Raw genomic sequence first — 14,385 nt, forward strand, 5'->3', positions numbered from 1 at the left:
GAAAAAGTTTTAAGTGCAGACCCTCCTCATGCACTTAAAATAAGACTTTCTTTAGATTTTTTTCCTCTTCTCTGGTTTTTATGTATCCCATGATGCCCCATAACAACATCATCTGATACAACACAAACAACTACCCCAATATTAAAGTGAAACAGCTATTCCTTTTATACAGGTTTAACTGCCTTTTCTTCTTCCCTGGTTTACTATAAATCCCATGACGCCTCAGCACACTAAATGACCAGCCAGAGACAGAAGCAGTTATTTGTAACTGGGTATACCCTGATTCACACTGAAGCTAAAGAACCTTCCCACAAGTTTTTTCATGCCCTATTTATAAAGTTCTCTCAATTCGGAATACAGTTTTATTAATTTTTTTGCAGCTATTTTCAACAATGGGACTTGAAGATAAGGATTCTTTAAATGCTTGCAAAATGCAGTAAAATACTTAGTATTCCTCTGCATTATTACTTGACAGTCAGTTGACTAGGCACTGCCTGTGGCATAGCCTGATAGGCAGATACCGTTGGCAGGCCTTTGATAAGCCTCCAGCTATCTTGGTAACTCATTGTTTCCCTGCTGGTTTATGGGGGGGGGGGGGCTCACACCCCCTCTCTGGGTTAAACATCTTTGATGCCACATAAACCATTGACTAATTCTAAATTGTGGAAGATTATGTAGAAAATTTCCCCTCCATCCCCGGGGGAACTGATATTTGAGTTTTCTTCATTTTATCTCTTTACAGGCCTAGATCGATCTCCTGGATCACCATTAATTGGGGCAATCATACACATAATACATTATCATTGTGGGAAGCACGGTGGCTCAGTGATTAGCACTACAGCCTTGCAGCACTGGGGTCCAAATTCAAGTCCTATCCAGTTCAGCAGCTGCATAGAGTTCCTCCGGGTCCTCCAGTTTCCTCCCACACTCCAAAACATACTGTTAGGTTGATTAGATTGTGAGCCCCATTGGGGACAGGGACTGATTTGGCAAGCTCTGTGTAATCTGCGTGCGCTATATAAATAAAGGAATTATTTTAATAAGACACAGGGGGAGATCTATCATCACATTGTCTGGCTTATTGTATTGTTGTTTGAGACTTCTTGGTCTCAACTCTAGACCAAAAAGTTTCACATTGCAGTAAAACAATCCAGAAAATGGTCCCATTTATACAGAAGGCGCAATCAATAATTTTTTCTGACTTACCTACACAAGAGTCACTACGTTCCTCGAAGCCAGCGCTGCACACACACTTCCCGATGGGAACTAGCCATTCTCCCTCTGCACTGCAGTACATTTTCGGGGTATCCCTCTCTTCGGAGTGACCCACACACTCTCCTTGAACCTCCACCAAGGAAGAGGAGTCAGCGCCAGTCACTGCTTCGGAGAAGGCGGCCAAGTTGCGCACCATTGAAGGACACTTCTTATAATAGACTCGCACGGATACAATGGCGATACAAGCCCCTATGTCCTGGAAGGCCAAATAAAATCCACGTCTGTTCAGGGGTCCGACACCACGGACTTCTGTATTAAGCTTAAGTCTCCGTACTCCAAGGTCAACACCGGTGAAACTCTCATCTGCGGCTATTGTGTCTATCTTCATGAACTGACTCTCTCGAGTGCTGGTGCCAAGGTCCCGGTCGCTCTCCATGTAGTACAGGTTGAAGGTCTCTTTACAAGTCCCCAGGACCCCCGGCATACTGTTACAATCTCTCAGCGTGAACTTAATCTCTGCATACACCCGACGGGCTCCATCTCTTTGTACCCAGTTTGTCCGTAGCCAGTTGTTCTGGTTTGGAGACATAACATTACAGACCTGGTAGGTGTGGATAGGGCTGTAAAACTCATCCATTTCATTGATAGAGTCCCACTGTGACAAGATAGAAAATACACGAAATCTCATGTCAGTCAATAACCTCAAATCCAACCCCTCACTTTTCTTTCGCAACTTATACAATGCTAAGTGATGTCACAATACAGGGATTTACAGGGATAATACACACAGATATGTCACAGTACAGGGATAATACACACAGATATGTCACAGTACAGAGATAATACACACAGTGATGTCACAGTACAGGGATAATACACACAGTGATGTCACAGTACAGAGATAATACACACAGTGATGTCACAGTACAGGATAATACACACAGTGATGTCACAGTACAGGGGTAATACACACAATGATGTCATAGTACTGGGGTGATCCATACAGTTGTGCCACAGTAGAGATACAATTTATCTTATACGTACAACTAACTAGTTTTTAGGTGATAACATTCCTTATAATCTCTTTGTATGTCCCTGGCTGCAAATAATAAAATCAGAATGGAAAAAAAAGCTTCCACCCATGAAGATGATTGTTATTGGTATGCCGTGGTCAGGTCCTTGTGGATTTTATAAGTTATGACATAAGGAAGTTAGTTTTTGCAATTAACTTTCTGGGAGCAAAGTTTTCTGCAAGATGATTGGCGTTTTTATTAGTACCATATCCCTACTTATCCACTTTTTTGGGTTTCACAGAGTAAGTTTAAGCAAAGAAATTCTGGGGAAAAAAATGTGGATATTATTTATATAACTTTAAAAATAAAATTTTAAACATTATTTTATTGAACGCTACTTTTCATAGACGGAGCTTTGTGATGGTTTGTTGAGCAGGATGAGTGGACTATATCATTGGTACTATATTATATTTTATGCCTTTTTTGGGAGGGAGAAGAAAAACAGAAAGTTTTGGTCTTTTGAGGTCAACACAATACAAATAAAGTGTACTTTAAAAATGTATTAAAAAAATAAATCTTTGTTCCATTTTCCAGTTTTTTTTTCCAATGTTTAATCATTTGCTTCTATACATTTTTCGTTCCCGCAAGGGTTCTTCACCACTATCAAGTATACAGAAAGAAGCCAAAATATACACATACTATATTATGCCTGTACTTAAAATGTCCCAGAAAGGGTTATCCAGCATATCAAATAAAGACTGTTGTTGCAAAAGACTGCAACATATTGGGGGTCATTTACTAAGGGCCCGATTCGCGTTTTCCGGACGTGTTACCCGAATATTTCCGATTTGCGCAGATTTTCCCTGTATTGCCCCGGGATTTTGGCGCACGCGATCGGATTGTGGCGCATCGGCGCTGGCATGCACGCAACGGAAATCGGGGGGAAAAACCGCCGCATTTAAAAACGGAAAATGTGTCGCTTGGGACACGCTTACCTTCACTTGGTCCGGGTCGGTGAATTTCAGGGCATCCGGATGCTTTTCAGCGCAGCAGCGCCACCTGGTGGACGGCGGAGGAACTGCCTTGATAAATCCCGGCCGGACCCGAATCCACCGCAGAGAACGCGCCGCTGGATCGCGAACGGACCGGGTAAGTAAATCTGCCCCATTATGGTGATCCACAAGGAAGCAAGTTCTACTTTACAGGCACAAGTACTAATATATGGAAACAATGCCTGTACAATATAGAACAAAAGGAAAAAACACAACACATTGCTTTCTTTTGTTTCTTTATTTGACACGTCTATGGGCATAAATATCTCCCAATGGGACAGAATTTTGTACCTGTAAAGTAGAACATTACTATTGAGGCTTTTAGGCTAATAAAATCTTTTTCACAGGTATCTCAGGAGCAATCTTCAGTTCTCACAATGACTTCTCCATAGGAAAAAAAGAAAGGGAAAAAAAAAACCTATGCAAAATATTTAACTTTTTGAGTGGCATTTAAGAAAAAAAGTATATGGACATCACATTGGAGACAGCACTGGGCATACATGGGCAAGTGCCAGGGCCCAGATCTGCTGGGGTGGCCCATATGAGACTACATATAAGGAACCAATGGGGGTAAGGGGGGCTGTATTTAATGAATCCATAAAGGGGCTTTATAAAAAAAAATAATAACCATAAAGGGGGGTAGTTATAATAGACTAGGAAATATTTTAGGGAACAGGAGACTGTTTTAGTTTCTGAATTTTTTATGATCCCATGTGAGTTCACTGCAAAGGGGCCCACTGAGGCTTTGTCACCTAGGGGCCTACTGAATCCTGGAGCCCACCCTGGCTCTTATGTACCATGGTTATTACAGGGATGAAAGGGATTGGATTTATATGGTATAAATCATCTGCACCAACTTCCACCCATACAGTACAGTGTTTTAAGCTGGAATCAAGACAAAAAAAAACTAAGATAAAAAAAAATAAGATAAAGCAATACATCATAAAGAATGAAATTAAAAACTTAAACTTTTAAGAAAAATATCATGATTATTTAATGTACTTATTTTTTTACTTAATTTCTTTTACATTTTTTCAATTTTTTCATTTGTTTCATTTCATTTTTCTATGATTTATTACTTCATCTTATTCTATTCTGCCATATGTTGCCATATGTTGCCATATGCTGAATACACGTATGTTGATTGAATTTGCTTGTATCATTAAAGTACATTGAAAACAAATAGGAAGAATACTAGTGATGCTGCTTGGAGCTGGTGCCGATGATTTATACTATTTACATTACATTTTATAAAAAAAAAAAAGTTTTATATGGCAAAAATGTATCATTTGCAAACATTCTGTAATTTTCATCAGACAACCCTTTCAACTACAAGCTCCAGTGACGTCACAGAGGACGTAGGAGTTATCACAATGTTTGTGTTTCATTGGTCAAATTTTTTTCTTCTTTTGCAATTTTTTTTTTTTTTTAAGGGCAAAACGTTGCCCCGGATTATAAAGAGTTAAACTATATACAGGCAGTCCCCGGGTTACATACAAGATAGGGACTGTAGGTTTGTTCTTAAGTTGAATTTGTATGTAAGTTGGAACTGTATATTTTATCATTGCAATCCCAGCCAGAACTTTTTTGGTCTCTGTGACAATTGGATTTTAAAAATGTTGGGTTGTCATAAGAATCAATATTAACACTAAAGCTTCATTACAGACGCCTGTGATAACTGTTATAGCTGATTATTGTAGCCTAGGACTAAAGTACAATAAATTACCAATATCCAGAGGTCCGTTTGTAACGAGGGGTCGTATGTAAGTCGAGTGTTCTTAAGTAGGGGACCGCCTGTAACTAGATTTTTCTTTTATTGGGCTGTCAAAACTGCATTTTAAAACCGATGATTGTGTGTCCTTTCCCTCAGGCGACCACATCAACGTCTGAAATGAGCTTATAAACGAAATCTACGTAAAAAAATCAAAGAACAATAATGTAACTAATGGGGGCGAAAGGTAGAAAAGTAAACTGGGAAAACTAAACGTAGCAAAGGTCGTGTGAAGGACCTTCATGCCATTCCTATCCGGGAGGCTTATCTATACATCAGTCATGTGATGCCGCTCTATTGGGTGATCCTACGTTATAGTATTACATTGCCTTTGTGTTACTATGTCTCATCCACATAACTAGATAATATTTCACGTGATGATGTCCCTGCGTAACACTATATATCTCCTGCTGACCCAGTGGGTGTTTACATTAATATACATATATTTTATGTTTTCCCCATTGACGGTGAAGAAAGGATTTGTAGGAAACATCACTAATTGAGGCGTCAATCTCAGACAAAACTAATGTCCTGGGGCCCCGCGGATCGACTCCTCTCAGCAGGTGCCATATAGCGTTGTCCATCACGCGTGGCTGCTGCGGCTTCTCTGTGAATAAAGCCATTTTTACCGGTGTCTGCAGATCACAGACTTCTCCCTCCTCCCCCCGGTACAGGACACATTCAGTATAAATAGTCAACTATAAGAGATAACTGGAGAAAATATTACTACCACCAGGGCTGGAATCAGCAATGGGCTTCCCGGGGCAACTGCCGGGGCCCAGAGCTGCTGGGGGGGGCCCACATAAAGATGTACATAAGGAATCCATGTTTGTGAAAGGGGCTAAATATAAAATAACATGAGGGGGCTTTTTGAGTTTATAAACTAGGGAATATTTGAGGGAACAGGAGACTGTTTTAGTTTCTTGATTTTTAATGTCACCACATGAGTTCACTGCTAAGGGGCCTACTGAGGCTATGTCACCCAGGGGCCTACTGAAACCTGGAGCCAACCCTGACTACGACATAAGTAAGACAAGACAATAACCAGAAAATGTGTTAGTTTTAGTTAGTTAGTTAGTTTTACAATCTAAGCAAATATTAATTGATTCAGAGTTTGGGAGAAAATTCCTATTTTACATACACAATTACTAATTTTTTGCCTAAAGCTTTGGATCATGCTTTTATACAAAATTGTTATCATTATATTATGTATAAGGGCGTGTTCTATGGCCACACATCTCCTTAAGGAGAAGGGCTTCAACCAGTTTCCAGATTGTTCAAAGGAAAAGCTCATGTATTATACTCCAGAGCTGCACTCACTATTCTGCTGCTGGTGCAGTCACTGTGTACATACATGACATTACTTATCCTGTACTGATCCTGAGTTATATCCTGTATTATACTCCAGAGCTGCACTCACTATTTTGCTGCTGGTGCAGTCACTATGTACATGCATGACATTACTTATCCTGTACTGATCCTGAGTTATATCCTGTATTATACTCCAGAGCTGCACTCACTATTTTGCTGCTGGTGCAGTCACTGTGTACATTCATGACATTACTTATCCTGTAGTTATTCTGAATTACATCCTGTATTATACTCCAGAGCTGCACTCACTATTCTGCTGGTGCAGTCACTGTGTACATACATGACATTACTTATCCTGTACTGATCCTGAGTTATATCCTGTATTATACTCCAGAGCTGCACTCACTATTTTGCTGCTGGTGCAGTCACTATGTACATACATGACATTACTTATCCTGTACTGATCCTGAGTTATATCCTGTATTATACTCCAGAGCTGCACTCACTATTTTGCTGCTGGTGCAGTCACTGTGTACATTCATGACATTACTTATCCTGTAGTTATTCTGAATTACATCCTGAATTATACTCCAGAGCTGCACTCCCTGATAACACCTTGATAACTGCTACAGAGTGGATCGGTTTCCCTGGAGCATCCTCTATGTGCACCATACTCCTCGTACTTCCATTTAATATTTCCATAATTATGCTCAGGGAGTCCGTCCTGTTCAGTGCCTGCTGTCCAGAAGCCGCCAGCTCATAATGAACGCTCCCTTCTGTCTTCAGGGACAATTTATTCATTTTTTTTAGAGCTTGTGATTTCAGATCCTAATGTGGATTCCATCGCTGTGTCTATCACAATGTGTCTAAAATGAAGCAAATGAGAAGCCCTCTCAGCCGGCGCAGCATGAGTGACAGCTATTCCATCCGTCCTGTGGTGCGGTTAAGGGAATATAGCTGAAGGACATGTTCACACTATTGGAGAGAACTTACACCAACTCCAACTTTTTGCACCGTTCCATAGACGCTCCTCTAATGATCCAACTTTATGTTGGCCCCAACCATTCCCGAGCAACCAGTTCTGTAAATCTGTGCAGTCAATAAGATAATTATATTCTTAATTGTCAGATGGGTGGTCCTGGGCTTGAGCACACAATATGGCACCGCCCTTAGCCTAATCTGCATGTTGTGTGGCAAAATTATTATTATGATTTCTAAGGAATGTTGGGGAGTACATAAAAAATCCCAACTCTCCTGGAATCAGTAGAGCGGCATCTATCAAAGGAGGCAAAAAGTTACGATTGGAAGAAGCGGTCAAAAGATCCCTTTAAGATGAATTTTCTAACATGAAAGTGGTTAATGGTGGTCTTGCTGCTCAATTGAGTTTGAGTAACTGGTGTCACATTGGTCCAGTCTATATAAGCAGGAAGTTTCCCTATTGTATAGCAAAACATTGGGAGGTTTTCAAGAGGTTCTTGGAAATCATGTGTGAGGCCCCAGGAAAAGGAAGATATATCCTAGTTTGTTCTGCTGGGTGCCATTGTTATTATTGGAAAAAAATATGTCCTGGGGTTCAGTTTTGTCAACTGTCTCGTTAACAGTAGGGTCACTCGTACCATTGGGGGGGGGGGGGGGGGGGGGTACCGGGGCGGTAGTCTCTCGGATTAATCATGGTCTGGCTGTTCACTCAATCCCTGTATAATGATATGCTTATTTCAAAGCATCAGCCTCCCTGGAAATGCCTTGTTTTGGAAATGAAATGAGTTTGGAACAGCAGGTATGAATCTTAAGCCTATAAACAGGGAGCGAACGCCTGAGCTTATGTAACGCAGCTTGTGCAGCCAGTAAATAGGTATGTGTCTCCCACCGCTGAATCGGTGATATCAATCTGCCTTACTAAGTGAGGTGCCGATAGGAAGGGCCTGTCTGCAAGTGCTGCGTTGGGTTGTGGTGGGGGGGAGAACTAGGCAAAGATTTGCACATGTTTAATACATTAATTGTAGCGCCTGGAGCAAAACGCCTATTAACATTTTATCCTTGAAAAGAAAAACATTCGAACATTTCTAAAAGCAAATAATAGAAAGAAATCCTCTCCTGCGCTCTACGGGAGAAGACCATGCCTCAATTTACAACTGGGCCAAGGATGCAAGGAGCTTAGAACTTCTTTTGTTGAGGAGACTCACATATAAATGACTTACTTCATAGAACATATAATGTAATCTCGGAAGAGTAAAATTGTGATGCATTTGGGGTTGGAGTAGCAGCAGCGATCACATGCGACATCCAAAAGAGTTGTCGCCTGCAAGGTGCATTCTAGAGAAGATGCCATTTGATCCTGGTGGCGTGGCCAAGCAAGAAAAGTTTTCCAATGATGATGCATGTTTCAATTCTTGTAGAGCCTTCCTGAAGTCACCTCCTGCCTAAAAAAAACTATGAGGGAGATGCAAAGGCAGACGACACCAGTTTTTTTCTGTGCCACATTTATTACTGTGATGTTAAATTCTAGTTTAGAACTGTCATGTTCTACTTTCCGCCTTCATAGAGTTGTGCGCCACAATGCCGTTTCTGGAAACCACGCCCCCTTGGTGAGACAAGTTGAAAAAGGAAACAGTGTTGAAAAAGGGTCTAAAAAACTTTGATAAATGTGGCGGAAAAAAATTTTCTGGTGCAAATTACACCAGAAGTCTGGAAAATTTAACTTAAAGGGGTATTCTCATCTGGGCATTCACTTTCAGTTTCATTAATCTTCCATATATAAACATTTCTTCAATTAGATGTTATTTAAAAAAATTCTCCTGTGTGAAGATAATTTCTCATAAATGTAGTCATATGGTCCCTTAGAAATAAGACTGTGTCCTTGGTTACGGCCACCGCTGCTTGAGGGATTGCACAAAGAAACAAAAAGTTTCTGAATATTAAAAGTCTGGGAGTTATTGCATGTCCTACAGCCGTCCTGTGGTAATGAACGCTGAATCCAGGTGGTCAGGCAGAGCTCATTAGCGCATATCTGGCCACTGTTGCCAGAGTGTGAGGTGGTCGTATCCGAGGAAGCTATATCGTTTCTAAGGGACAACATGACTACATTTATGAGAAATTATCTTCACACAGGAACATTTTTTTTAATAACATCCAATTGAAGAAGTGTTTGCATATGGCAAATGAATTTAATTAAATGTGAATGCCCAGATGAGAATACCCCTTTAAAGTCAAACTGTAAAGTTACTGACATACTAGTTTTAGCACAGTTGGAGAAAGCCTTTGACAACAATTCCAACAAATCTCGTATCATGCTTCTGGTTTCTTCCTATCCTGAGATATATCTGGTATATCCAACATCATTTATTATCAAATCAGATTCAGCTATCCTTGAAGTGGGTGGGCACTTCCTGGTTGTGACATCAGCTCAGGGCACCTAAGCCAGAACAGGACAGCAAGTTTGTAATTGGACAACCTGAAGCATGTGATGAGTCACATGCTTGTGACATCACTTAAGGTGCTATTTTTCTGTACTCCTCTACTATTGACACTCCCAACAAACCTCCTGTTGTTTGCAGCTGTTCTATACTCTATCCCATGGTTACCAGGAAACATGGCAAATGGAGATTAGCCTGAGGGGACAAGGTAATAATAGCTGCTAGCTGCTAAACACCTGCAAATAGCTAATCAGAGTAAATTAGAGAATTGCTGATTTTTGTTGGTGCAGAGTTAGGAAAAAGTTTTTATACTTTACAACTGTACTTTAATACATCTCCCCCTATGTGTGGTCCTTGGATGAAGACCATGTTTCTATAGTAAATTCATGTTCCTGTGCGGTGTCCACATGTCCATGCTGAGGTTATATTCTGATTCCCAGTCCTGTTCCAAGCTTCATTTCTGGTCTTGTTGCTTTTCTACTGGTTTTGAGATCATCCAGCAAAAGTGTTCGCTCACTTGAAGAAGACCAAGAACTTGAGGAGGACCAGGAGTCCCGTAGGGTTAGCTTCCCAGTCTAGCTTGCTTCACACCAAAAGAAGCCATAAGGATCCACTTTTTTCCAAGAGAAAACATAACTAAGGACAACTGTGAAACAAATTAGGTGACTCTATACTAGAAAGGCTCCATAGAACCTCATTCCATGAAGCCAGAACCTACTGATATTACAAGGTAGGATCATGATCTAGAAGATAGTTTGCATCCCTAATCACTGAGATGAAAAGCTCCCCTCACATAGAATGGATGGAACCTGACAAGCCCGGGCTACAATGCACCCAGCCACAAGAGCGAGCTCCTGAGCCTTACATCAGCTCATGGGTCACGTCATTAGAATTGGAAGCACAGAGCAGACGTCTGGAAATCATCCAGTCCTATTTATCTGCAGCTGCAATATTGTGCGTGTCCCTCAGAAAAAAGTTCTTATCTGTTATTAGATTCATGAAACTAATTTGATTCACATATTTTACAGGTGAATTCTCCTAAAATGTATTATGAAATGAAGCCGTGCAGCCGGACACAGGGGCTAATTGGAGCTGAGAAGACTCAGCACCGTCACACATTGCCGCAGGCAGAAAAAATAATCACATATTTAATACAAACTCACAAATAAGCACAACACAAAGTCGTGTGGAGCCCACACATCCCGAGTCACAGGCGAGCGGCCAGCGCTCCGAGCATTCATGCCACCAGCTCATAATAATTAGAAATGAACCAAGAGCGCGGCAGAGATGAGGCTACATCGCGTTTCTTGTCCTAGATGACTAGCCATTGACTTGACTGGAATGTTCAAAGACTCAAGTCAGCAATGTAGGGTGAAATAGCCCAGGCCTCAACTAACTACACAGTCCTAAAGGCAAGAGACCTCTTCGAAGACTTATTCAATGATGGTTGTACTACCAGGCCGATCCTAATAATCTTCCGTCAGCAGCTTGAAGGGGTTGTCCAACATTTTAACTTAATGCACACAAATGTAAACGGCCATATATATGTGTAGCATACGGCCCCATTCATTACAATGGGCAATAAGGCCATCCAATTTCAATAGCCGTATTGTGCAACGTACCATACCACGAGCAAGACTTACGAAAATGGAGGAGCATGTCCTATTTTCTCTTGTATTTCGGTTCGTAGAAGTCAATGGGAACGTATAAAATACGGGTTGCATGTGTGCTGCATACAGTTGTACATCATATTCTGCCGTATATATGTGCAGTATCCAAAACCAGTGGGAAGTGAATAGTCAGCCAGCCAATAGTAATTTATCCATCAGCCAGCCATCATTTGCCAACCCAACGTATTTTATAACGATACTGTATGAATACGGTGCTCATACGGGTGAAAAACGTCCTGTATTTATGGCCAAAATACAACTGTATAAACAGAACAGGAAAAAAATGTGGACGTGTGCTTGAGTCTCACTATCTGATCATCGGAGAAGAAGGACAGACAACCATTCCCTACATTTATACAACATAGCTCAGAGCTACAAGCAGATGTGACCAGTTTTTCCACTTTGGATTCGACCATGCCCTTTACTACAAGCCATTGCTATGATTGGCTAGGGGGTCCCCTGATCCCTCATCTCTAGATGTAACCCATTCACTTAAATTGGAGCTGAGACAGAGCATGGAGCCATTAGCATCATGTAGTGGCTGGGCCTGAAGAGCCAATTGGAAGGGGTCACTGTGCTTGGATTTTGATTGCCTGAATGACATTATATCATTATAAAATGTTGCACAAGCCCTTTAAGGGTTTAATGACATTTTCTTTTGAATGAAATGGTCATGTGATGTCACACAGGTGCACGGCTCGTTAATATCACAGAGAGTAATCAAAGCTGTGTGATAGAACCCCCCTTGCACCTGTGTTACATTACATGACCTCGGACCGGTGTTTATCTACAGGAAGTAAACAATGAAGCTTCCTGTTGCATGACAGCAAGCAGAGATCTAGAAAACTGTGAAAAAAAAAGCTAAAGAAAGTATATTGGAAAATTTTAAAACTTTTCATTATACTTACAATATCAATTATTTGCAGAAATGTGGTTAAAGTGGACAACCCCTTTAACTACCAGACTGTAATTGTATAACAATCATTAAAAGAGACTGCAAGGGTCTGGATAATATCATTTGTTCTGTAGATTGTAGGGGGTAAGAGGCATCTAACAAATCATGTTGGACCTCAGTAGAATATTTAAGTATCAGCTGAGCATGAAATTTCCGAGGGAGCAGGCACTCAACCGGTGACTCGGGGAACCACATGGAAAGGTCTTTTGATGTTTTACTCTTCACTGTAAAATAAAACTTAATACAAAAAAAAACTAATTAATGGGTTTCAAACAGCCCTTCATGTCCTGATGGGAGCGTCGGGGAGAATTTCCTTTTGGCTGAAATGAGCCATCTTCTCAACTCAACGGAAAAGGTGAGATTTTGATCAGCTTCGTATCTGCAGCCCAAATACCTGTTCTCGCTGGCGGTCTTTCATCCACAATTTCTCACTGTTAGTTTGAAGTGTTTTTTTTAATAAATAAGGTTCAGTCTGTCTCGTCTGCTGCCATCGTGATAACATCCCCCAGTGAGACGCAAATGAGGACATATTAATTAACAAGGGGAGGTTCTGATTCCGTCTGCATCAAGCCTCTTCTTATGGCTTCAATTAATGTCAACGCACAAGATGGAAGTAACAAAGCTGCTGCTCGAGGGACTGGGAGACACAAAAGAGGACCAGAAGGAAAGACTCGGTGAGGCGGCACTGGTGGACGTGGTCAAAGAGAAGCATTAAAGGGGTTGTATCAATATGAACGTTTATCCCGTTTAGGTCCCAGCTTTCAGACTCTCTTCAATCTAAAGAAAATAAAAACTACAAGTACCTTCTAGGGTTTGGCCTTCCTGTAAGCCCATCCATATGTGTCAAAGATGTCAAGGACAGAGATGTGTCCTGTTCTGCATTGACTTCTATTGGTTTCCGAAACTTAGAGGTATAGAGTTGATGAGGAGACTTGTAGTTCTCTTTTCTGTGGATCAAGGAAGGTCTCAAGAATCAGATTTTTTCCTGATCATATATATATTTCGCCTATCCCGTGTTAATCTTGACATAACCCCTTTAAGGTGGCCATACACATTTGATAAATGTAGGTTTGTAGGTTGTACAATTATATCCCCCAGACAGCCCGGTACATTTTAGTTCACACGGTAGCTGCAACTGGACAAACTTTTTCAATGACATTGGGAAAAAGTGGAAGAATATTTTTGGAAATGTTTTTCCGATCAACGATTGTTATTGAATGAACAATCTTCTAAGATCAAAGAATCCTTTATCTGACTAAGGATGCGCATACACATAAGATTAAAGTTAAAGGTATCGGTCCAGAATTACTGATGGCATACCTGTAGAATAGCCGCTGCGCTGCCCATTACCACCGGCCTGAGGTTGTATACAGAGGCTGGTGATGACGTCTAGTTAAAATTCTAGGACACCTACCAGCACTGTTCGGCCCTCGAAGGTAATGGGGCACATTTACTAAGGGTCCCTCGGCCGCATTTCTGTCGGGTTTCGCAAATTTTTCCGTTTTGCGCTGAATTGCCGCAGGTTTTTGGCGCACGCGATGGGATTGTGGCACATGGGCGCCGGCTTGCATGCGACACAAATCGGTGGGCATGGCCGTCGGACAACCCGACTGATTCTAAAATTGTGTCGCGGAACACCCACTTACATGCACCGGGAAGAAGATGGTGAACTCCAGCAGAACTGAGCGGGGAAGCGACACATGCAGGAACTCGGGAGCACGATCTTAGTGAATCATGGCAGCTCCGAATCTCCTAAATGTGCCCCAATGAATGGTTTATAGAACTATTCTTTTCATATGGGAAAGTGACACCTTGAGGGCTCCCTAAGCCTCTTGGGCCCAGTTGTGACCCCACCCTCTGCACCCTGGACCTTGTACTAAAATCAAAAATACTGCCTAAATCTGCTTACAATACCTTGTAATGAAAATCTTTAAGAAAACTGCAGGTGGTTATCAAGGCAAAAGCTCCTTCCACTATGTTTTCTT

The 14,385-nt window shown here is 41.3% G+C and overlaps 1 protein-coding gene across 2 annotated transcripts in view; it reads right to left on the minus strand.

The window, feature by feature from the left end:
• EPHA8 (EPH receptor A8) overlaps positions 1–14,385 on the minus strand; it is a 58,067-nt gene that overhangs the window by 24,383 nt on the left and 19,299 nt on the right. For both annotated transcript variants that reach the window (XM_072155449.1, XM_072155450.1), the window contains exon 3: positions 1,207–1,870. In XM_072155449.1, the coding sequence (XP_072011550.1) occupies positions 1,207–1,870 (664 nt within the window). The remainder of the gene's footprint in view (positions 1–1,206; positions 1,871–14,385) is intronic.

This window comes from Engystomops pustulosus, chromosome 6 (assembly GCF_040894005.1).
Source record: "Engystomops pustulosus chromosome 6, aEngPut4.maternal, whole genome shotgun sequence".
NCBI lineage: Eukaryota > Metazoa > Chordata > Amphibia > Anura > Leptodactylidae > Engystomops > Engystomops pustulosus.